At 51.0% G+C, this 24,004-nt stretch overlaps 11 protein-coding genes across 11 annotated transcripts; 6 read left to right on the top strand and 5 right to left on the bottom strand.

Moving 5' to 3' along the window:
* Positions 1-286: 286 nt before the first annotated feature.
* PtrM4_108370 (AtpH, F0F1-type ATP synthase, delta subunit (mitochondrial oligomycin sensitivity protein)) lies at positions 287-1,182 on the bottom strand (the record flags this gene model as incomplete). Its single annotated transcript, XM_001935919.1, has 3 exons — positions 287-493; positions 589-906; positions 1,009-1,182. 3 exons carry the CDS (start codon positions 1,180-1,182, stop codon positions 287-289), a joined length of 699 nt encoding a protein of 232 aa, XP_001935954.1.
* Positions 1,183-1,995: 813 nt separating this feature from the next.
* PtrM4_108360 (APC-basic domain containing protein) lies at positions 1,996-3,204 on the top strand (the record flags this gene model as incomplete). The annotated part of the gene is made up of 2 exons (XM_066107797.1): positions 1,996-2,297; positions 2,436-3,204. The coding sequence occupies 2 exons, from the start codon at positions 1,996-1,998 to the stop codon at positions 3,202-3,204; spliced, it is 1,071 nt and encodes a 356-aa protein (XP_065962246.1).
* Positions 3,205-3,652: 448 nt separating this feature from the next.
* PtrM4_108350 (DUF605 domain containing protein) lies at positions 3,653-6,344 on the bottom strand (the record flags this gene model as incomplete). The annotated part of the gene is made up of 3 exons (XM_001935921.2): positions 3,653-6,210; positions 6,242-6,266; positions 6,321-6,344. The coding sequence occupies 3 exons, from the start codon at positions 6,342-6,344 to the stop codon at positions 3,653-3,655; spliced, it is 2,607 nt and encodes an 868-aa protein (XP_001935956.1).
* A 1,232-nt stretch (positions 6,345-7,576) lies between these two features.
* On the top strand, positions 7,577-9,420 carry PtrM4_108340 (Asp domain containing protein; the record flags this gene model as incomplete). The annotated part of the gene is made up of 3 exons (XM_066107796.1): positions 7,577-8,948; positions 8,997-9,310; positions 9,418-9,420. 3 exons carry the CDS (start codon positions 7,577-7,579, stop codon positions 9,418-9,420), a joined length of 1,689 nt encoding a protein of 562 aa, XP_065962245.1.
* Positions 9,421-10,464: 1,044 nt separating this feature from the next.
* PtrM4_108330 (uncharacterized protein) lies at positions 10,465-10,978 on the top strand (the record flags this gene model as incomplete). The annotated part of the gene is made up of 2 exons (XM_001935923.2): positions 10,465-10,555; positions 10,695-10,978. The coding sequence occupies 2 exons, from the start codon at positions 10,465-10,467 to the stop codon at positions 10,976-10,978; spliced, it is 375 nt and encodes a 124-aa protein (XP_001935958.1).
* A 558-nt stretch (positions 10,979-11,536) lies between these two features.
* PtrM4_108320 (uncharacterized protein) lies at positions 11,537-12,155 on the bottom strand (the record flags this gene model as incomplete). Its single annotated transcript, XM_066107795.1, has 2 exons — positions 11,537-12,005; positions 12,073-12,155. 2 exons carry the CDS (start codon positions 12,153-12,155, stop codon positions 11,537-11,539), a joined length of 552 nt encoding a protein of 183 aa, XP_065962244.1.
* Positions 12,156-12,701: 546 nt separating this feature from the next.
* PtrM4_108310 (Rgp1 domain containing protein) lies at positions 12,702-14,148 on the bottom strand (the record flags this gene model as incomplete). Its single annotated transcript, XM_001935924.2, has 2 exons — positions 12,702-13,597; positions 13,647-14,148. 2 exons carry the CDS (start codon positions 14,146-14,148, stop codon positions 12,702-12,704), a joined length of 1,398 nt encoding a protein of 465 aa, XP_001935959.2.
* A 3,154-nt stretch (positions 14,149-17,302) lies between these two features.
* Positions 17,303-18,599, top strand: PtrM4_108300 (uncharacterized protein; the record flags this gene model as incomplete). Its single annotated transcript, XM_001935925.2, has 2 exons — positions 17,303-17,739; positions 17,795-18,599. The coding sequence occupies 2 exons, from the start codon at positions 17,303-17,305 to the stop codon at positions 18,597-18,599; spliced, it is 1,242 nt and encodes a 413-aa protein (XP_001935960.2).
* Positions 18,600-19,005: 406 nt separating this feature from the next.
* Positions 19,006-19,967, top strand: PtrM4_108290 (uncharacterized protein; the record flags this gene model as incomplete). The annotated part of the gene is made up of 2 exons (XM_066107794.1): positions 19,006-19,039; positions 19,096-19,967. The coding sequence occupies 2 exons, from the start codon at positions 19,006-19,008 to the stop codon at positions 19,965-19,967; spliced, it is 906 nt and encodes a 301-aa protein (XP_065962243.1).
* Positions 19,968-20,445: 478 nt separating this feature from the next.
* On the top strand, positions 20,446-22,737 carry PtrM4_108280 (RNA exonuclease; the record flags this gene model as incomplete). The annotated part of the gene is made up of 1 exon (XM_066107793.1): positions 20,446-22,737. The coding sequence occupies one exon, from the start codon at positions 20,446-20,448 to the stop codon at positions 22,735-22,737; it is 2,292 nt and encodes a 763-aa protein (XP_065962242.1).
* A 174-nt stretch (positions 22,738-22,911) lies between these two features.
* On the bottom strand, positions 22,912-23,817 carry PtrM4_108270 (phosphoglycerate mutase family protein; the record flags this gene model as incomplete). The annotated part of the gene is made up of 3 exons (XM_001935927.2): positions 22,912-23,011; positions 23,070-23,564; positions 23,639-23,817. 3 exons carry the CDS (start codon positions 23,815-23,817, stop codon positions 22,912-22,914), a joined length of 774 nt encoding a protein of 257 aa, XP_001935962.1.
* Positions 23,818-24,004: the final 187 nt, after the last annotated feature.

The raw sequence follows: 24,004 nt of genomic DNA, 5'->3' as shown, positions 1-24,004 counted from the left end.
GAGTAGATGTACATGAATTGGCAACGGTTCATACCGTGAGTAGCCCATGAATCCAGGCAGAATCCGCTGATAGACATTTAAGCACAATACATGCTCAATCTTCTTTCAGCTGTGTCTTCCACTCATGGATGAAACCAAATTAACTTCTACTAACGTTAATATGAACACGTCATTTGACCATATCGCATTGAAGCGGGTAGACGGTAATAAATTGCTCGTTTCCAAGGCTCATCTAGAATACACGTGCCTACCCCTTACACAATCACCATGCGCACTTGGTCTATATCTACAAAGTGTCCTTGAGCAGCTTGTTCATCTTGGCCATCTTTGACGACACAGACAAGTCGATGGTGCGGTCGGCAATCTCGACAATAAGTCCACCGCGGATCTCTGGGTTAACCTTGGGGACGACCTTGAGGGTTTGGCCACTTGTGACGTATTGCGAGTTCTTGATGGCGGCCTCGAGACGGCTGATCGTCCTGTTGTCGAGAGGCTGTAGTTTGTCAGTAATTTTGTTACCCCCAAATTGACTGATTCCTCCCTCCTCCGTTCACTTTCAGAGAGAGATAAACCCAGAATTCAACGTACCGCAGCGCTGGTAACCACAAGCTCAACCTCACCTCGGTGCGCACCCATGAGCACACTGAACTTCTCTACAATACCCTGTAGTACGCCCAATCGGTTGTTCTCCGCAAGGGTGGTGAGCAGGTTCTTGACGATGCCCTCCTTGTCTGCGCCGCCAATGTGCTTCTGGAGTTCCTGGACAATCTGCTGCTTGTCCGAGACGGAGAGCGAGGGGGCGTGAAGGATGTCGTTGAGCTTGGGGTCCCTCTGGAAAACGCTCTGGAGGTTCTGGAGCGACTTCGCAGTGGGGTCGAGGGCATTGGTCTTTGCGGCCGCGGTGTACTAACACAATCGTTAGCCAAGCTTCTTTTCCTCGCAACCAATTGCGTCTCCTTTGTCCTCCCATCATCGTCATGATGCCAATTGAAGTCGTAGGAATCGTACCAGAGCACTCGCGTATGTTCCGTCAACGCCAAAGAGGGCAACCGGGGGCTTGGTCGCAGAGCCAGTCGGGGCGGCGGCGGCTGCGTAGCTTCGGGTGGCAGCGTAGCGGGCAGCAATTGGGGCGCAGGGCGCACCAGCCCGGAAAGCGGTGCTGAAGGCTCGAGCTGCAGACATGGTCGGAAGAGGGGAGATGGATTGCGGGATGGGGCAGCTGGAGTAGCGCGGGTGCAGATGAGGATACTGCGATGAGGTTTCTGAGCCCGGCTCGGCACCGTCAACGGGCTAGCACCGATTGGGTCGCGAGCTCCTCCATCATTTCCATCACAACTTGACCACACACTTTTACTGGGGTAGCCCTCTGCAAAATTTGAGTTGTCCACCTAGAAGGGGACTGTATGTTATCTGTACCCCGCCCAAACATGACGTGTACTCTCTGCAGAGTTGAAGAAGTTTCAGTAGCACCAACATCACTAATGGCAATTCAGAATTTGGAGGACACCGTAGGGGAGTCTTGAATTACACTAAGGTGAATTTGAATGTTCGTAGTGCACGTGCTAGCTTTACAGCCATGCAAATGAGCGCACCCCGCCGTGGAAGACATGGACAAGCCGAATGTCGATAATATTAGCAAAGTAACGACCCCACGTCCAACGCAAGTTCTCCGTCAAAACCCAGCAACAATAGTGATTGCATTGTTTCTATTATCTCATTTGCTTAGTCTCTTTCACGCTTGGTGTGATGGTCGAACCTTCATTGCCACTCTTCGTCACTGTTCCAAGCTGCCATACACCTTCACCTCATGACAATAGCCGCAATGGCTCTTGATCCGTGCCTTGCCGCACTACACAATCACCACCAATTTGAATGAGTTAGCGAACCAACTTTACCTTTACTTGTTCCAGCCTCTACTTATATATACCTTCTACCACGCTCTCTACCCATCAACACTCTCAATCTACTCTCCCAGTTCCGCAACTGCAATCAAAGATGGTCAAGATGGTCAATCTAAAGAAGCGATCAGCGACGCCTCCCTCATCGTATCCTATCACTCCGCCTTCTACCTGCGGTCCACACAAACGCGTCCGTTTCGGCACGGCAGAGCTCATCGATACCAACGGCTTCAGGGACCTGCGGCATTCCACTATCTCCAAGGAAGGCGAGTCACCGAGTGGCTTCTTCGAGGACCCCAAGGAAGGTTCCGATACCGAGCTCTTCGACATCAACGACTACAAAGAGAGTAGCTCCTTCACAGACAACATCGCTACAACATTGTCTCCAGCATCTACCCCGTCTCCCGTCTCCATCCTCTCAAAGCACGACCCCTTCTCCTCCCTCGCACTCGCCATCGACGCCCCCAGCTCCACTCCCACCCCTACCATCACCGAACCCTTCCGTTTCCTCGACCTCCCCGTCTCCATCCGCAACAGAGTCTACACCCACCTCCTTGTCATCCCCGCCCTGATATGCGTCCGCCAAAACCACACCTCCTTCTCCGACGAGAGAAAGGCCTTTCTATATACCGAAGGCCGTGCCTGCCTCCCTGGCATCGCCTACGCTCTCCCCCAACTCGTCGTCTCAGGTCCCAAAACTCACTTCTCGCGCTTCCGCCACACCAACATTGCCATACTGCGCGTGAACAAGGAAATCTTTGCCGAAGCTAAAGCAGTTCTGTACGGTAAAAACGACTGGGAGATTGTGAGACCGACAAATGAACTCACGCCCCCGCCCGACTATAGTGTTAGATTGTTCCCGCAGGGATGTCAGCGCTTGGTTACACGGCTGAGTATCAAGATTCGATCCTTCTACGATCTGGAGTGGTTGCTGCTTGGTGGCGGGTGCATTGACATCAGGAGGTTCTACCGCGGTCTTGTTTGTCTGACGCTACTTCTTGAACTAGAGGATGTAGGTAAGGGCTTCGGGAAGAATTGGGCCTGGAAGTCGGGCGAGAAGTCGGCGGGCTATGTGCAGCGTCTGCAGGATGAGATTGCCAAAGAACTTTTTCGGAAGGTAAAGGACAAGGCCAAGGATACCAAGATTGTGCCGGCTTGGATGAATCTGAGGATACTGTTTGACGGTGAGAGCTATACTGCACGGGTGGTTGGTCACGAGGTCAAAGCGGCGGAGCAGGTAAAGCGAGAGGAGCTGACGCAGGGGATGATGGAGTCTTGGGAGCTGTTCAGGAAAGGTGGGAAGTAAACTTGGAAAGTTGCTGGGATATGCGAACCTTGGTTTGGAAAGATTTAGGTTGGGTATATTGTACGAACCACTTGGTCATCGAGATGAATATCGGAAAGAAGAGCAGCCCGGAACGGTGGCGAAGGAAAGCATGAGCAATATCATTGGAGTGCCCTGCTATCGAGGGAGCAGCACTCGCACAGGTTTGTTAAAGTAGACATGACCAAGATGTGGTGAAAGTCAGAACATTGCAGCACGAACCAGCTTTCAGAAAATCATAGACTCATGATCTATGGAGCATAGCAGGACGTAAAAATTGCATTCCATTGACCATTACCACTACTATATAAGCCCCATCATCTGGAGACAACATTTCCAATTTCCAGCACATAAAGAGTTCTCAATCCCCCAACGCCACGCTATATGCATCAATTCAAAAAACAAAACCAAACCCAGTACATTTCTCTTCCTACAATAGCATGAAAAGCCATCCAGCTGCGCATATAACCATATTCTCGACCCATTTGTCGATGCCTGTGCCATAACTTGCTGCACCACGCTGCTTGCTGGTCTCACCAATGCCGCTCGCGATCAGATCCCCCGCATTATGAGTAGTGGTAGGAGAGTTTGAGCTTGAGCTTGAGCCCGTAGTAGTTGCGCTGGTGCTCTTGGGGAGATTTGAAATGGTGCTTGTTTGCCCATTAATTACCAATGCCGTTCCGGCTTTGTCCAACGAGTACGTCGTGCCATCAATCACCACTGCGCCGCCTTGTGCCAGGGTTGTTCCATTGCCCAAAATGTACTCGGTTGTGCCGTCTCTTACCTTGTTCGTGTATGTCACTCCGTTGATTATTAGCGCTGGTGCAGCTGTCATACCTGCGCCGTTTGCTATCGTGGAAGTAACGGCGTTGATAACCACGACATTGCCGGATCCATCTGCAGGTAACGCGTATGTGGTCCCAGAAACGGTGACAACGCCACCCGGTGTGAGAGTCTGTCCAGGTGCGAGTACATAGGCCGGTACGCCACCTGTAACTTGCGCAGTGATGGGCTGCCCCTCGCCATTTGTTATAACAGGCTGCCCGGCACCAAGAGTTGAGGTTTTTCCATTTATGACAATAACTGGCCCTTGTGCATCAGCGGGTACGGCGTATGTGGTGCCATTGACAACAAGCGTGCCGCCTGCTCCAAGAGTTTGTCCTGGGGCTATTACAAAAACTGGTGAGCCTCCCACCACTGTCGCAGATACAATTTGGCCGCCTGCTATGAAAGCAGGAATTGGGGTGGCAACAGGGGCATTAGAGATGGTCTGCGTGACCCCGTTGACAATGGCAATGCCGTTTGAGCCTAGGCTAACTGTATTCCCATTGACAACGATCGGGGAACCTCCTGCTTTCAGCGTCACTGGCCCGAATACGAAGTCTCCATTAGGATTCGCCTCAACTCTGCCCCCGCCGATCGCAATTACAGGTGAACTGGGAGTCACTACCGGGTTCAGAGAAAGTGTGCTACCACCTACAACGATCGCCGCCCCATTGCCATCCGGAAGAGCATTGACGGGAACTCCGTTTATGGTCTTGGTCTCTCCAGGCGTGAATGTCTCTTGTCCAATGACAATGCCGGGAGGAGGTGGACTCTGGCCATTGTTGTTCCACGTCGGTCTGGGGACATTGATCGGGAACAGGACGCCCCCTATCATCATACTTGCAGTCGGAATGCCCGGCACAGGTGTAGGTCTGGTCGCAGTCCCAGCGTTTTGGCCGGGCGCAACTGGAGTCGGTGTATTAACGGAATCCTGCGGTGCATTAATGCGAGTTTGAGAAGGTACATTAACTCTGTTCGTTGGGACGTTAAGCTCGTTTACTGATGTCTCTTGACATCGTAAACAGCCCCGCACTGTGACGTGAACGGACGTTGTATCGTAGGTTGTTGCAAGGTAAGTATTTGTAAGTGGTGATGGTAGTATCGGTATCATCGATGTTGGAGTTTCCAGTCCAATGTTCAATGGAGGCTGTGGCGCCATAGGCAACCCCCCAGTTGGTAGTATTTGGAATGGTCTGCTCTGGGTCGCCCTGCTAACACTACACGTGGCGATATCTGCACCGTGATATTGAGACATGATAGCCGGCTCTTTCTTCAAATATTCAATCGCCTTGGAGGGTAATGCGAAGGCCTGATTCATCGCTGTCTCCTGGGGAGGAGGGTTTCCTGTGAATGTGGCTATGAAGGAACTCCAGTCTATTGTCGCGTTCTTTGGTGGCTGCCAGTTTCTGAGCTGTGTGGTGGCAGGATCACATCCTTTTTGTGTCCAGTCGTACTCTGGCCAGCGTTGCTCGTTGTAGTGGTCCAAGCCACCGATAATGTCGTTGTATATAACGTAAGTAGGCCCAGCAAGCAGTGTTACATAAACATCCTTTGTTACCAATACTTCAAACGTTGGTGTATGATGCATGATCACCGCGTCTGAAATGGTAACTGTCTTTGTTTGGTTGACAGTCTTCCGCTCAGTGACGACCGTTTCGATGGTGTTGTTGTCCATATATGTAACGTACTCTGAAATGACAGTCGCAGTCACCACGTAGCTTTCCCATACAATTTTTTTATCTTTAGGGTTGAATGAAGTGGTTACAGGGCGCCGCGCTGCGATGACACAACCAGTGCAATTTTCGGGGCCTCTTACTGTGGAGTTGGTCGGAGTTGATGTAGAATTCCAGGAGGGTGGTACTGGCCTTGATACATGCGGAACATGGTAGACTATATCAGTAGGTGACGCTGGTGGAGAGGTACTGAAGGGCGTAGGAAGCGAAAGTGCATTTGGGGGTGACGCCGGCTCGGCCTCGACATGGTGCGATGAACCCGGGAGTTGGGGCGATTTAGGAGGTTCCGCAGGATTAGCATGGAAGAAGGGCGACGAAGGTAAATGCGGGATGTCGGGCAAATCTGGTTTTTCTGGATCTGACGGCGATTGGGGAGTATGGTTGTTGTGTGTAGTAGCATCCCAGGATATCGCAGGTGCAAGCTTGTTGGCTATGTAGGCAAGTTAATAGCAGACACGGACCTGATGAACGGCGGCAACGTACGATCTGTGAAATGTTAGTTAGTTTATATATGAGTATACCCGAATATAGAAAACGTACCTCTCTTGTGGTAAGCGTTGGCATGTGAGCCGGTCGCGAGTAGAACCCCAAACAGACTGATGTACTTCCACATGATGTGAGAATCCTTCACACAGAGCGAGTGATAGTGTCAAGGCTAAACAAGCCCAGCCAGTGCAACGACGGAGAAAAAGAGAAGACTGAGTATCAGCTCTAGACAGATGGGATTGGACGAAGTCGACCTGGGGAAGTGGCGGCTATCAGTTCCCCTAACATACCCTAGCTGTAGCCACGCTTAGCGGAGAGAGACAGAGCACATACCAGCGGACGCGTCAAAGGGCATGGACGAACCCCGGCAATGACGATCAGCGGAGTACATCAGGCTGCCTAGTACTGGTAGCCATTTTTTCTCGCATGCCAGGGCTACTGCTGACATTGAAATCATCTCTTGCAAACCTAATGACAGCTGTACCATAATACGAGGATGCAGACGGCGCCCCTTTACGGCAATGACAAGGGGGCCGGCAGTTCGTACACCCGATATCACGTCAACCAAACTCTGCGCTGTAATCCTAGAGAAGAGGACAATGCGCAGCAGGATGACTGGGGAAGCGAACGGCTTTTTCCTGGAGCAAGGTGGGGAGATTGTGGGTGCAGTACATACACTAAGGCCAGGGGAAAGTGACCCGAATGGCCAAGAATTTGGACCGTTGAGGGCTGCAATGTATCCGATGAGATGAGAGATGAAGTACCGATGTAGTCGAGCGGTGGCAGAGGGGGATGCAACGCAGTATGGAGGCTGACAGGTTGTGGAGCGGAAGATTGATGCGCAAGCCCCGTCATTGGCCCTAGCGCCCTGAAACCATGAAGAGTCCAACACGCCACCCGTATTCACCTTCCTAGCCGACCGTGCCCTCGCCCTCACCGAATCATGCCGTGTCTAGCCTGGGATTCGCATCTTGGATCGCCGTCATGCTTGAACCGCGTGGCCTTGGGCACTGTGGGCACCGTACGATGCGCCGCAGTGGGCTTATTGCCATCAGATCGCAGAGTGGCAGCGAGTGACATTGACATCGACATGGGCTCTCTCCCCTCTGTCTCCCGTACCATCCCGCCGACTCAAGGTTCGACTACCGGCGGAAACCCATGATCGCTAATTCTCCGACCGACGCCTCTTCATCATGTCTTGTCTATCCTATACGTTTTCGTAGTAATTGCACCTGCGCCCTAGACCCGTCGTCCGCCCTTTGCGTGTGGGGACGCCTCCATTCCATTCACTGCTACACGCTCTCTTCATCATGTCTCTCGCAGCCCAAGGCGCCGACGCTCCCCAGCCCTATGTCGTACCCCCCTCAACCAAGTTCGATGGCCCTGACGGAAGCTGGAGCACCTTTAAGATAAGCGTGGGAACACCAGAACAAGAATTCCGCGTTTTGCCAAGCACAAAATCGGGCGTCACTTTTGTCGTCGCACCAGAAGGCTGTCTGGCAGGCGTGGACCCGTCAAATTGCCCGGACCTGCGCGGAATAAACGTGTTTCGCAGCACGCAAAACACTGGCTTCCAGGTTGACAAGTCGACAACATGGTCGGCAATAGGACAGTACGATGTGGATCTGGAGGCTGCGCTCAACTATACCGGCCGAGCACTATACGGCGTTGACACTGTTTCGCTGGGCGCTGCTGCCGACAGTACCTCATCAGCAACGCTGACGAACCAGATCGTTGCTGCTGTAGCCGATCCAGACTACTACCTGGGGATGCTGGCTCTAGGGCAGGCCAAGTCGAGTTTTAATAGTGGTGGCAAACCTATCAATTCATTTCTCGCTGCGCTGCGCGAGAGCACAAAGATACCTAGTTTCGCATATGCCTACACGGCAGGCGCAAAGTACCGATTAAAATCAGTCTTTGGCAGTCTGGTGTTAGGCGGCTACGATTCGACCCGATTCAAAGCAAACGCCAACGACTTTTCATTCACTTTCTCACAGGACCCCTCCCGGCTGTTGACAGTGGGCGTTGACTCCATCATGGCCACCAACACCCTCAAAGGCACTTTTTCGCTAACCTCCGGCGCCCACTTATCCGTCATCGACTCGACCGTTCCGCACTTGTGGTTGCCCAAAGACGTCTGCGCTGAATTCGAGACAGCCTTTGGCTTGACCTATGATCCCAAAACAGATCTTTACCTGGTCAACGACACTATGCACCGCCAACTCATCTCCAACAACCCGACCATCACTATCAAACTCGTCAACTCGCTCCAAGATACAACGATAAACTACACCAACATAGAACTGCCGTACGCCGCTTTCGATCTACAGGCTTCGTATCCTTACTACCCCAACGCAACAAATTACTTCCCGATCCGCCGAGCTGCGAATGAATCTCAATACGTACTTGGGCGTACGCTGTTGCAAGAGGCATATCTCATAGTGGATTATGAACGAGCAAATTTCACAGTCGCGCAGGCAGTGTTTCCCAATCCTATGCCCGCAGCGAACGTGGTCACCATCACCCCAACGAGCAACTCTTCATCTACAAGACCTTCATCAACTTCATCACCTTCATCGTCTTCCTCAGATCTCGCCAGGGGCGCAATTGTCGGATTAGCAATCGGAGTAATCATGGCTCTCGTCCTCGCCGTCTTCGTATTTTTGTTCTTCTTCCGCAGACGTCGCAACAAGCAGCGGCAGCAACAGCAACCACAACATGAACTGGCAGGCAAGAACATTCCAGAGGCTGACTCAAGAAGCCACCTTCCCGTGGTCAGTACGGTGGTCAGTACGCCACTCAAAGTCGTTAGTCCGCAAGAACTCAACGGCACACCCTTGAATGAGCTCGCAACTCCTGTCAACCAGGAATACACCAACCATGACTATCCGCCAGATTACAAAGCAGCCGTTAATGTGGCAAATGAACCGCAAGAGCTTCACGGTGAATCAATGACACCGATAACGCCCAGGTGGAGAGAGGTGCATCTGCCGCGCTCACCTACGTTATACGAGATGGACAGAGAAAGCAGCCCAAGCCGCAGAGTAAGCTTCATGCCCAGCGACGACGGCTTTGGAAACAGTGATGGAGGACAGTCGGGCGTATCACCACTAACACCGCGGTGTCAGGACCCCTTTCATTCAAAATTAAGTAATGTTCCTTGAGTTGTTATTTCCTTTCAGTGTCGGAACGCGATGGAGTTTTTGAGATACTACTTGTACATAAGTATGCTTAGGATTTATGCATGTGCATCACGAATGCACTCAGAATAAAATCTCATTTGTCGCCTCAAAGGTCAACGCTAAAGTATCAATACTGTCGCTTGCGAACCGAGGCCTCCATCATTCTTCCCCAACACCTTTGAAGCTGAGCGCATACCCGCCGCTCCCGAGCCAAGATCTGGGTATTTCCGTCAAGGTATCAGATGATGGCGGAGCATCATAAGTTGTTGACCAGCCCTTACCGGATTGTGTCAATAAGCTCGTGATGGTGGAGACGCGGAGATATTTTCTTTTCAACTGAATCCGGATGGCCCGCTCATAGGGCTGACGTGGTGCCCATCCATTTCAGTCAGCGATTCAGACTTCACCTGGACGACCATCTTCATGCTTTGTGTTCTAACTGCTTGTAGTGCACATAGTCGGTCGTCTTCACCACTGCCAAGATGTGATACTCGAAAACTGCAAGAGTATCATTCATACTTCAATCTTGTCTTTACCCACAAGCTGAGAGTCAAAGACGCCGATAGATGTATGGAAACAGCCAAGTGTCATGTATGACGGCAAAACATTCATACCTAAAAGCGCTTTTCAAGGTTTCCTAGGCCCGTTCCGACGCTAGGCACGGATGTAGCTTCACGCGCGTGAGGCTACGAGCACCGCAGACGCGGCCAGGAACTATGACCAGTGGCCATGGAACACTGAAACTTGCAGCCACATGAAAGCATCACTTGGATAAGTCGGAACTAAACCCGTGGGCCGCGCTTCAATGGGTCCACTTCCAGCAGCAGGCTGAAGTCGCGTACCTCCAGGCTATGACGTAGGTGACACGCTGCGAGCTATCACCCCTCCTCCCCGCGCTTTCTCCTATCCAAACAACACACCTGTTACCTAAAACCGTTTTCTGCTACCTGCTTGCGTCGATAATACAAATCTACAAACAAAAACTCCAAAGTACGACCTGAACCCACGAATCAAAAATGGACAAACTCAAGGAAAAACTCCACATCGGCAGCAGCCGTCGCAAGTCTCAGCCTGAGAACGATGTTGGCAATGTCGGCACCATCGAAGGTATGTTTTAACTTCAGACATATACGCAGCATAGCATCTATCTCTCAAAGCCTGTTGGGTTTCCTACAGACCCCATATATGTTTTCACCATTCGCGATTTCCTTTGCTTCCAAACCTCACCACTAACACACAACCACAGAGAATCGCGACTCCATCGACTCCGAGCTCGCAGCGATGCCTCCCCATGAGCGTGTCGCCTACCTAAAGGAATTCGAAGACTCAGACAAGCACGACCAACCGAAGAAGGGCGGTCTCCTCGAGAAGCTCATAGCCCGAGGCAACAAGAAGACCGAAGACCAGATTGCAGCAGAGACCAAGGAGCGTGAGGCGCGCGAAGCAGCTCACCGTGACGCAACACACGCGGCGGTAGGCCCTGGTGCTGGTGCTAGTGCACACTCAGCTGCAGGACCTGGTGGTTTGTAGGCCGTGGATGGAGGAGTGGCGAGCTTTTCAAGATTCAGGAAGTGGGTTCTCTAGGCATCGACTCTGAGCGAGGCTTCTTTCTCAGTGATGGACTGTGATTAGGGCTATGTGTATTTCTTTCCACATGACGGCCAATGACATCAATTTGAACTTTCTAACTTTGAATATGAGTAAATGCTTCTGCGACTAAGGAATGATTGGTAACCATTTATCTACTTGTTCAAGTGTCAGATAGGATGTTTTGTGTCATTTTGGACATATCACGTCCTGTGATATTAATGTTTTTCTGGTGATAGAGAAAGAAATGGTCCGCATATCCTGTTGTAATTCGACAACTCTAAGAATCGCATCATGTCTGTTCATAGACTGAAATAACGACACCTGCATCAATGTCCTTTGATAATGAATAAACAAGAATAATGAGAGGAGACATCAAGAACCTGCCTTAATATCTTTGCAGCTCTTCATATGAGACTGCAAAGACATAGCCAGGACTTTGCTACAAAAGCACCATACAGATCAAACATCCCTCGATAAAAAAACACGATATAGCCAGCCCTACTCATGATCCCGCGAAGATTCAGACATCGTCGTCCCCCAAGACGAAGACCCTGACTCCAAGTCCAGCATATCCTGCGAACGTGTCTCATGCCAAAGGCGCGCCATTGCCGCATTCCGGATCTGCCTATCCCTTTCCGTCTCCACCAACATTTCCAAAAACAGCTCAGCTTCTTCCTCCTCCTTCTTGAACCTAGCTTCCTCTTCTTTCTCGATTTGAATCTGACACTGTCGCTGTTCCCAGTGCTCGATGACGAGGTGCGCTCCTGCTACGACTGCGCGGCCGATGATGCGGATTTCGTGGCGGTAGCGGAAGGCTAGGAAGTCGGCCGATGCGACTGTCATCCATGTGATCTTGTTGAAATCGAAGAAACTGGTTGTAGTGGAGGTGGGCTGAGGGGCCTCGGTGCTAGGTGGGTTGGGTTGAGGGGCTTCAATGTCAAAAAAGGTGAACTCACGGTTCTCGATACTAAAAGGAGTGGGATGTTAGCAAACGTTTGAATCATAGAAGGGGAATTAGACAGTAGAATACATACACCTCAATCGCCTCGGCTATTTTAAGAGTACTCTCCTCTAGACGGTTGATAAGATCCTCAAATTCATCTGTCTTTACCCTCATTTTGATATCGAGGGACCGCTCATGTTCCTGGTAGGGGCTCTGCTCGAGAGGGAAGATGTGCACAATATGAGGTAGTTCACGATGAGGTTGTCGATAATGGTTCCCGTTGGCGATGGACTGAGAGTGGTGGAGGAAGTTGCCGTCTCTCTTAATGTGCATGTGTATTTCGAGAAGAGATTTTGGTAGCGCTTGACGATGATCCCTATCGTAGGGTCCTCATGAAACATCGTCAGCTGTACCACTCATATTCATGAAGCAAAGCAACCATTTTCAGAACAGATGAAATTCTTTTCCATTTCCGGGCTTTGCCCCAATGTGAAGCTGGTATACTACAAAAACTGCTATGTTCAAAGTGTTTTCCAGGTTTATGTCCCCAAGACGTTATACCCGTTTCCCCGAAAGTCATTTGTACATTGAACAGAAACCACCAGACCCAGTTCGCTCAAAGAACAACTTAAAACCAGTAATTTGCCGAAGTACGATGGAACTACGCCCGGGTGTTGGGTGGGTGTCCCGGTATGATACGAGTGCGTGGGTAAAATTACCTTACACTGGGAGACCATCTGGTTCAAGGGCCTCCGGCGCCCCGCTCACTGCCCCGTAAACACGGATCGGAACTTGAACCTCAAAGCTCTCTGCCGGTAACCGTTGCGCAGCGGCCAGTATGGTACCCCGATCGTCGCTAGATATCTCTTCGAGGAGATCATCCCATGTCGCTTGTCCGCCATCCTCATGCGTCAAGCGCGGCGTGATGAATTCAATCCTTAGTTTCCACTCGAGACTCACTCCACTGGTGATGAACTCCGGCGTCGCATTTGGGGGTATCGTGGGCGAGAATGCAAGTTTCTGGGCAAAAAGCGCATTTTCAGAAAACGATGCGTGCACCTTCTTCGTAACTCGGTAAATTGAGGCGTTAGATCGAAGTGCTATGGCTGGATCAACCTTTTCAGACGTCTCGAGCGACATCTGGATCGAGTAACACGGGATGTGTGAGTCTGTAAAGTCTATTACCGCGGTCATTGTCTCCCCCAGACGATATGAGGGTCGAGCTAGCATGATGACTGCTACACGACGACCACTGCGAGCTATCTCAAATCGATTGGCGCTTTGATTGGCTGCACCGGTCAAATTACTGCGCAAAATCGCTGTATCGATAACCTCTTTCATGGTCTGGGGCTCTTCACCGAAAGATGACCGACCAGGCATGGTGCCCGTGGGCGACAGCAAGCCCATACTAGAGTTTTGTTGCGGGCGGTCAAGAAGATTGTCGACGTATTCAAGGAATTCGCCAAATGTGTTTTCATCTGGCTTGCCGGATGGAGCACTCTTCTTGGTCGGAGAGGACTTTGCGCTTGTCGAGGGATCAATGCTTGATGTTCGTGCTTGATCCCGTAGCATGATGTATGGGGACATAAGATCGTGCCCAAGGATTTCGCCACGACCTAGACAACGTTAACATGTACTCACTATTCTTGATGGGACCAAACATACTGTTTACGCTGCCAAAGACTCGGAACGGAATATCCACATGCTTTACTTGTTGTTCTTTGGTCGAACCTGCGCGTTGTGTACCAATGGTGAGATTGTATGCCACCTTCATGGATCGTCCTTTGTGCGAAGGTGGCAGACCCCGTGGTATCGTGAAGCTGTACTTGTAGCTGCGGCTTTCCCCAGGCGCGAGCTTCAAATCGACGAACAGGATGGACTGCGGTGTCGTGATGAGAGGGACGGTCTTGGAGCTGGCGATACCTCTCATTTCCCGGATACTGGATGGTTCTGAAGGGCCCAACAGTCCACCCAAAGACTCTCCGATATTGCCCCAGCCCAATGCACCAAACAGTCCGCTTTCGCGCTTCGTCTTTTCAACGCCCACGACACCACCTGAGCCCTGGCCACCAAGTACACCCTTTCTCTTTACTTCTTCAAAAGGTGCCTGGTTGATGAGAGATCCATCCAGGGTAAATGAACCCATTATCTGCGCGTACCCCATCATGATTGACTCTGGCTGGGCCTGTCTGCTTGGCGGGACCAAATGCGATAGTCGTCGTTGATGTAAGGGTCGGGGTAATAGGCGTGCTGAAGGATGGGCCGCATATTCTGAAGCCATTGTCTCGTTGGAGTTGTTGCTCATGGAGTAGAACTCTCCACTGCTACGCGGAGTGTCATTCAAGCTTGAACCAGATATAATCCGGGCAACCGGCGAAAGTGATTCAGCATTGGAGTGCCCAAGCGGTTTTTGGCTGTCAGGAGGTGGCTGTGGAGAGTTACGTCGTACATGTATCGGGAGCTTGGGAGGGCTGTTGTTGGTTTGTGGTTGTGGTTGCGACACATCTTCAGGTGGAGGTGCGGCGGGGAATTTGAAGCTGTGTGAGAAGGAATTTGAAGGTTTTCGTCCTGTGACTGGTAGAGCTGGGGTACTTGGGGTTGTCGTGACGCCTGGTCGTCTTCCATTCCGACGCGCAGGAAAGGCAAAGTCGGCGGGCTCATGGATTCTCGGAGAGGAGGCTTCACCAGAGAGTGGAGAGGGGTGTGTGGCTGAGCGATGGCCCGGTGAAGAAACTACTGCCGTGTCAGCCAAAGGAATATCAAGCACTTGTGTTGGCCGTACTGGGATAGGAGTTTGGTCTGCCGGGCACGACCTGCAGACTTGCTGATCTTCCGTGCCCCCTGGCTGGTCGTCTGATCGGTATGCCTCTATCATGACTCAATTCGGTACCGGCATCAGTCCCCAAGGAGACAATTGACACGGACCTCCCATGCTTCTGCGCGCTCGCATGATTACTATTGCCATTGCCATTGCCATTACCATTGCTATTACTATTGCCGTTGCCATGTGCTGAGCTCGGTGGCACGGCCGATGCGCGTCCTCCAGTTGTTGATGGCGTGTATAGGGATAGTGCAGGGCCATGTCCACGAACATTTGACGGCGGTAATTGCGAGGCGAAGGATGAATTGCGAGAGACGGAGGGCCGCGTTGACGAGTGAACGGGTGGGACATTAAGCTTGCGCTGGCGCTCTCCTCCCATGGCAAAGCCATTCGGCCTGCGTGTGGGGGAGCGGTCGTGTCCTTGGAGAGGGGCTACATTTTTAAAGGTAATAGTGCATTCTATGTCTTCGCCAGCGAACACTGTAGAATCCTTCCATTGTACAAATACCCGGATGTTCGATGCGGACATGGTAGGGAAGGGCGACGCGGGCTGCGGTCTTGGGAGCAGCTCATCGGGCGCGGCGATCAAGCGGCATGACGACTGCCAGGCATGGACCCTAAGAACGGCAGCGACAGCAGCAAAGAGCAAAGCTGGGGTTGAGGGCTGGTGAAGATGGTGGCTCTGTACTGACGTGAACGTGCTCCGTCATGCACCGGCCATCCATCCATGTTCCTTGCAGGGTCTAGGCCCGTGCTTGTCTGCACTCGCTCAACAGAACAGCAAAACCACGTTTCTACGGTACATACCATTACACTATATTCTACCACACCCTGAAGGAGACGATTGCTTCATATCCATTTCAGAAACTATCACATCGATTGGTTATAACAATCTACCAGCCAAGGCCACGCAAGTACTATGTACTCATAAGTTCTCGATAGTCATGCTGTCATGTGACGCTTCCGAGAGCTAGTTAGGTGTAGACAGCACTGCTATTCATCGGAAGCTCATCCTATTTCCTTCATGACGACTCGCTACCCGCCGTCGCACATGTTGGGTAGACCCCGCGTTCAATTCATATGTCGTTATAATGTCAGCGCACCCTGCTACGTGGCTCATAGTGAATACTAGCGCGTTATCGATAAGACATATGCACAGCCGACTGGCTTGCTCTTTCCCACTTCTCTCCTGAACTCGTGCATGATCGATTACATCTTCCGATTATGCTATGCAATAGCATTTCTCAGATAATGTTTGCTTCCATCGTGAGTAGAGATAGATGTTAGCTGACACGACTATCATCGAGGGTTACCGCCACTTGCTTCTAGCACAACCTCCCAAAACAGAGACGTCATCTCTCCCCAGCCATTGAAACGGAAAATCTATGTGGCAAGCTGAGCCATCAGCTATTGTTCTTTCCAAGTTCTATTTCATTCATAGACTTGTTGTCGAGAGAATGACGCATTGAGCAATCACATCTGCATCCTGCTAGTCACCTTGGAATCGCCTGCTTGTAGTGTGATCAGGACAAAGCACATCACCTTGTCAACAATGCGAGTCCGACTAATCCCTGGAATAACACCATATTCGTTACGTACAACGGATGTGGGGGCTTCTCGCATAATTTCGGCTTTCGATATCTGGATAGTCGCAAAGCCCAAGCTGAGGTGTGACAGCCATGAGACGGTGTTAGTGAAGGTTTTCAATAAATTGATACGATGGGCGCAGCCAATACAATGTTGGTCAATAAAGGCAAAAGGAAAAAAAATACTGTCTAGTCTACAAAGGACCCATGGAATCACAAAAAACGTTGACTTGAATTAGGACTTTTGCAGGTGTCGTGAAGTGAATACGCGAAGCTTCTACAGTTTCCATTGGAACCCTTCCGTAGTAAGCCCGACATCGTCATTTGCATAACCCGATCAAAGCCGCTCGACGTCAACCCCGCACTAGAACACTCTGGCATTCTCTCATTATTACCATTGGCCTTAAGATGCTTATCATCTCGTCTCTTGCATCATGCTAGCACTAAATCCAGCCGCATCCGGTATTTCCACACGCTTCGGTTGGATGCCCTAAGTACGGGCCGTGACGCGATAGTGTCACGAGCATGGCCACGCCCCACGTTCTAGACATGGAGCGGGGTCCTGCATTAGCATTAGATGATATGGGGTAGGATGAGATAACGGTATCTACCTGCGATGCTGAGCAATGGCAACCGGTACACTATCTTGGATCAATTTCCTTGCTCCCATTGTGGACTTATTTCTTCTCCTACTCTTCATAACCGTCAATCAGCGATTATTCAAAGTTTCATCAATTATGCTTCAACGACGACTTTCGCCAATGTCATTAAGATACATATGTGGCAAGAAGAGCGTTCTCAATAATTTCAATCCCTATGGAATACGGCATATCGCTACATCCGTGGTTCCACGAGAGAAGGGCACAACAACACAAACACAAGCACAGCTACGCTCGCAATATCCCCTATCAATAATGCCAACGAACATGCTGCTCCGCTCCCTTCTCATAGCTACAGTCTCGTCCAACAAGTTCCTTCTGACACCAGCACTACACCTTCTATCATTCTTCTCCAAACCGGGCCGAAGCTACCTGTTCAATATAGAACGCAATCCCGTCCTCAAAGCCATCTTAAAGCGAAGCCTATACAACCAATTCTGTGCTGGAGAGACAGAACAAGAGACCAAGGCATGTGTGAAGCAGCTGAAGGACCTCGGGTTCAAGGGCGTGATCCTGACGTACGCAAAAGAGATGGTGTTCGACCACAACACTGAGTCGGCTGATCATCATGCCTCAGAGAAATTCGTAGACGATAAATCTATTGTAACGCAGGACGCAGATATTGAGGCTTGGAGACAGGGGACATTGGGGACACTGAATCTAATTTCAGAGGGTGATATTCTTGCTATAAAGTGAGTCAAACTCTCTGGTAATGCTTGGGAGATCGGACACTGACTGTTTTCACAGAACCACAGGAGCTGGCCCAGCCGTTGCGACCGCGTTCAGCAAAGGTGAACTTCCACCACAACAGATGCTCGATGCACTCGAGGGAATAGCCACCAAGTGCAAAGAGCGTGGTGTACAGATCATCGTTGACGCAGAGTCTCAAAGATGGCAGAAAGGTATCGCTCGTATGGCTCTCGAATTAATGCGCAAGTTCAATCGAGATGGGAAAGCCGTCATTTACAACACTTACCAATGCTATCTCAAGGAGACGCCCGCAGTGGTTGAACAACACTTGGCTGAAGCAGAAAAGGACGGGTTTACACTTGGACTAAAGCTTGTGCGAGGCGCATATATGCTTTCAGACGATCGATCTCTAATCCACGATACAAAAGAAGATACCGACAACGCATACAATAGCCTAGCCCAAGGGGCTCTATGCCAGCAAATCGGTCCCTTTGGCGCAATTGGACCTCATGCGAGACCTTTTCCCTCAGTAAATCTCTTCATCGCTTCGCACAACCGCGAATCCGTACTCTCAACCAACAAACTCCATCGTCAACGCCTGCAGGCTGGCTTGCCCACTGTGCCCGTTGCATATGGGCAACTGCACGGTATGTCGGATGAAGTTAGTTTCTCATTGCTGGCAGAGAAGGGCGAAGGTGGAAAGGCACCAGAGGTATTGAAGTGTACCACCTGGGGCAGCATGAGTGAGTGCTTCGGGTATCTACTACGGCGAGCTGTGGAGAATAGGGATGCAGTTTTGAGGACCAAGGATGAGTTTTCTGCGCTTAAGAGAGAAGTCAAGAGGAGATTCTTCTGGGCTTGATAGGACAACGCGATTTTTTACATAGTTCATACCAATCTAATTTACATAAATTCCGTCGCTGCGGTAAGGCGCTCATTATCCACAGCTCTGTCTCAAGTGCTTAGAACACTTGATCCTAGACCAATCTCTACATGCAGGCCTGCGGCTACTGTCAAGCTGGGTTCTATGATGACGGTACGTATATGCGGAAGAGTGCAGGCGCGAATGCGGGTCGACGTGGTCCCCCACGATTGACCAGGGCCCAATCAGATCAGGGTATGTGGGGGCCAGGTGGTCTTCCGATAGTGGCATGTCTGCAACGCAACGTCTCGAGGTACGATACCCTGGATTTACTAAACATAAGAGCAGCACGACAAGTTTATTTCATCGTATTTCTTTGATTCAAATCAAAATCTTAAACAGCATCATGTCAGCCGGAACGCTTTGCATGCTAGGATGTGGTATTGAGACAAGCCATTACAATGAATACGGAAGTCCTTTCTAACCCTCTCCATAGGCAATCTTGGAACTTCAATTCTGAAAAGCCTTATCAGAGTCCCAGATGGCTCCCCAGCCAGATTTGAAAGATTCACCGCATGTGTTCAGAGCCATACCAGCAGGGAACGACTAGATGCTCTCTTTAAGTCCGAAAAGTACGGAAGCTTTACTACTTTTATGGGTTACAATGTTTGGGCAGTGAAAGGTGCCAATGTTGTGATATTGGGCGTCGATCCATCACAAGTAGAAGTAACTCTCAGAGAGGAAGGCATGAGTCAGGCACTAGTGGGCAAACCTCTAATCAGTGTAGTGGCAGGATGGTCCAGAGAGAGGTTGGAAAGTCTAATTCGTGCCGACCTATCGGAGGAAGAAGCAAGAAAGATTTGGGTTCTCCGCACTCTCCCCAACGTCGCAGCGCAGGTCTCGCAATCATTGACCGCCATCGAAGAGCCTGCTTCGGGCTTCCCACCAGCGTTTATGGACATCGCAAACGAGATTTTCTCCCACATTGGAAAACCTGTACATATAGCTCCTCGCCTGATGGCTGCAACAACAGCTGTAGGAGGCTCGACCCCCGCTTTTTGGTCCATAATGTGCGACGCTTTCATCGACGCTGCTGTGGCAGTTGGTCTACCACGTCCTATAGCCCAGGCGCAGATCTACCAGAGTATGCGCGGCACAGCAGAAATGCTGCAAAGTGGGATCCAACCAGGTGAACTGAGAGACATGGGCACTAGTCCGGAGGGGTGTACAATTGGGGGCATCATGGTATTGGAGGAGATGGGTGTTAGAGGAGCGTTAGGAAAGGCCTTAAGAGAGAGTGTTACAATAGCAAGAGCAATGGAGAAGGATGAAGGAGAACAACACGTCAATGATACGAGGAGATTCTAGCAGAGGGAAGTAAAGGTGACCCTTCGGCTTTACAAGCACAATCTGTCACCTTAGCATAACGCAAGGTACACTCTCTGTAATCATACACAGATATGTCTATTTGTAGTCGCTAGATTCTTTGTTGACTGCACCTCGAATTCTATCACAAATGCAACAAATCTTGCGCCTGTGGCTTTTCTCGTTCTGCAGTGAGACACTCAGCACACTGACTACCCAATCATGCCCAGTCCCCACAGCGAACACCTCTTGTACTTTTTTGAATTCTTCCTCAACGTTATGAGCAATTTTGCAATCTTAAAGTGCCAGGGTACACGAATGGTGAGCCGCAGAAGCTTCCATCCGTTTGCACGTGACATGGCGCCTGTCCGTGCTCACTATCGCGCCTGCCTCTCAGCATGACCCCGCAAGCATAGCATGGTTGCCTAGACACGTCGCACTTACCTTGCAGACGGCAACTTTACGACGCCCTTCACCAGCCATGGCCGGCGATCATTCCCCCAGGCTCGCATGCCATTGCGCCATATGCGGTGAGTCGTTCGGCAGTAAAGGTGAGCTGAGTGACCATGCTGCCAATCACAAAGACGCTTCTTCAAATCATACTTGCAATGATTGCGGTCGTACCTTGAACAGCACACACGCCCTGGAGATCCACTGCATTCAGGAAAACCACGCTCGGCCAGCCTTCACATGCGACAAGTGCAACCGGACCTTCTGCTCACAGAGGGACTTCCTCGATCACTCCAAGTCACTTAGTGAGTGTGAAGCGGCTGTTGAAGGCGAAGAGGTCGAGATGCCTATCTACTGCGATCGTTGCCAAGAGACATTCACCACCCAGAAGGGGTTCAACAGACACCGGAGCAATTTGAACAACCAGTGTGCAGACTTTAGGCATGCCGCACCCAAGAAGTCGCCTTCGCCTACTACCAACAAATACGTTGATCTGGACATACCCAAAGACGACCACCCTACTATAACCGACTACGGCGAGGAGGGGGTGACGCAACCGTCAATCCTGCAGACGAAGACTAATGAGAATGTCATACAATGCCCTCAATGCAAGAAGACCTTTCATTCTTATGGCCACTACAACAGCCATTGGCTAGGTTGCACTCTTGTTGCTTCTAGTCCAAAGACTCAGACGGTCGCTACAGAGCTTCATGCGAAGGTCAAGGCTAGTAAACCAGCACGTAAGAACACACATCCATTGGTTGTCAACTACACCAACCCCCAAGGCCCGAATTTGGTAGTGGCCTCCCCGATGCAGACAGTAACGCTGAACACACGTCCGCCGGTCCGACAAGCACAACAGGTCTCCGAGGCGACGTCTTCACGAGCGCCCCCTGCTCACTACCCACCCGTCGCTGATGAGCAAGCCGCTAATGGTGCCGTCTTCGTCTGTGATATCAACGGTTGTGGTAGGGTCTGCAGGTCCGAGCCAGGTCTTAGGCAACACGGGGTTGATGCTCATGGTATTGGCGGCCAGAGGTTGGATCTAACCGGTAGAGAATCTTGGATGCTCAACGCTCGAGAGCGAGATCGACTACGACAAGAGGGTCTTCTACGTCAGCCTTCGGGGTCGTCTCGCGGTCGCGGTGGTGGCCACTCGCCTCGGAGGCCCCTTGCGACTGCTCGCCCGCCTCCTTCTGCGGCTCGTCCATCTCATGCTGCGGCTCGTCCACCTCCTGCCACTATTCGTCCATCTCCTGCCACTACTCATCCATCTCCCGCCACTACTCGTCCGCCTGCTGCTGCTAGTCAATCACCCATCAACGGTAGATCTTCCGGTCCCCTTCACCATCCTCAGCATCAGCAGCCTGTGCCGAGTCATGTACCGTTAGCTATCATACCAGCTGGCGCGGATACCAGCGGCGCTGCTGAACTGGAAGAAGCAAAGAACGTTCAAGCCAAGATTTTGCGGCTTCTTATTCAGGCAAACATCTTCATCGGCCATGAAGGCAATGTTACCGTCTGTGACCTTAAGTGGACTAGGGTCCAAGTTTACAGGCAGCCCGAGGTCCTGGCAGCATTTGATCGCATGTGTCATCTGCCCAAGATACTGCAAAGCGAATACTTGCCCGTCCCAAAGGCCTTCAAAGACGATTACACTATCCAGTATCCCTCTACCGAATTTGAGTCTGCACCTGCGCACGACACAAAGAAACCTGCCCTCCGTGTCGTTGCCCTCTCATGTAGCAGAATCGTTCTTGCAGATGGCCTTCAAGAAGTAGTCAAGATTGCGGCGGTCGACGTCCTCACTTGTCGTATTCTCATGAACCACCTCGTCTGCACAGATCCAGACGCGGAGGTCAGGAACTGGTGCTCAACAGTCACCGGGCTTTTCGGCTGGGCAGACTTTGAAGCGGCACGAAGGTTTGGCTACAGGGTCTTCAAGGGATGGCCGGCAGCTCGCGCCGCGTTGTGGAAGTTCATCGACAAGGATACCATTGTGGTCGGCCACAATCTACGCTCCGATCTCGACGCATTGCGCATGATTCACGGACGCGCCGTTGATATTGCCAAAGTTGTTGAAAAGGCAGCCAACGGTCCACTCAACAAAGCGCAGCTGAGTTTGGACAGCTTGTGTCGCGACTACCCTGCCATCACCCTCAAGAGCGATCCCGAATATGGTCGCGATGTGCTCTTGAATGCATTTTCCATCCGCGAGTTTGGCTTGTGGGTCGTCAAAAACGATCAAAAGTTCCAGAAAAATGCAAAGCAGAAGAGTCTGGACTACCAACGTGTCATGCCAAGTGCTGTTGCAGTAACTTGAGAGTATTGAAGCAACTGGCCGACGAAGCAAACATGGATGAATTTGCGCTTGTTCTGAGATGATATGGATCGTAATGGGAGGGAGGAGAGTGAACATGTTCATGAGATGATACCAGAACGAAAGGCTTACGACATGAATGCAAATAACTAAAATGGCTATCGAGTCGAATGTATACTAGCATTTCGTATTCTCCACCTGTTCCTTCTCGACGACATCGACCACAAAGGCACCACCCAGTAGAATTGCCGGCTCGTCGATGCTATGATGTTCATAACTAGAGCGCGAATTAGCCTTGTCTCGGTCCTAAACCGAAAGAAAAGTAACACACTGACCTCAAAGTACCCACACCACCCGCCTCGAGTATCAAACTCGGATTTTCCTCCAACCTCTTGCCCACCCACCTAGCAGCAAAACTTCTCAGTATATGGCCATGCGCCACAATAAGCACATCATTCGGTTTCCCATCTTTGCCAAACTTGCCCTTGTGGTACTTTTCTCTCAACTCCTTGATTAGCTCGTCCAATCTCTTTGTCACATCTTCTGGAGACTCTCCTCCTTCACACCCGTCACGCCAGATATCCCAGTCGCCGCCTAACCCCCGTTTCTTCCTGTCTTCCTTGATTTCGCGTGTGACGCGGCCCTCGTAGTCGCCGTAGTCCCATTCGCGGACGGCTTCTGTGACCTCGATGGTAGCGTGGGTGCGGATATCGGGTGTTGTGTCGTGGGTTTGTTTTGCAGAGTCGTTGTCGTGCCAGGGGTAGCGTTGTTTGCAGCCTAAGTTTAGGAGTTCGAGGGTACGTTGGGCGCGGGTACGGGGGGAGACGTAGCTGTGGAGTTGCTCTTCGGATTAGCCCTCATTTGACATTGAGCGTTGGAGTAAAATGGGGGGTTGAATACGTACATATGCGCCAGATTACTGGGGACGATCAATCGGTCGTCGCCTACGAGTGCTTTGCCAGTGGCTAGGATACGCTTTTCGCCGTTTGCCGTAAGCGGTATGTCAGAAGTGCCTGTATGTCGACCATTGAGCGACCATTCTGTTTCGCCATGTCTGATGATGAAAACACGCGGCTCCGACATATTGTCAAGTTGGGAGCTGAGGTTAGACTCGCGCAACTGTAAATCAAACAAAAAAAAGTGTCAATTGAAAGCTGGCAATGTACGCGACTGCAATAAACAAACTTTGGGCGCGATCGAAGATACAGGCAAGGCAGAATGAGGTTTATAGTAAACTTGTATGCGGCAGCCGTCGGAGGCTCTTGCCGCA

The sequence above is a fragment of the Pyrenophora tritici-repentis genome, chromosome 5 (assembly GCF_003171515.1).
Source record: "Pyrenophora tritici-repentis strain M4 chromosome 5, whole genome shotgun sequence".
NCBI classification, from domain to species: domain Eukaryota; kingdom Fungi; phylum Ascomycota; class Dothideomycetes; order Pleosporales; family Pleosporaceae; genus Pyrenophora; species Pyrenophora tritici-repentis.
Note: the sequence above shows the minus strand (reverse complement) of the source record. Positions and strands in the feature narration are given on the sequence as shown.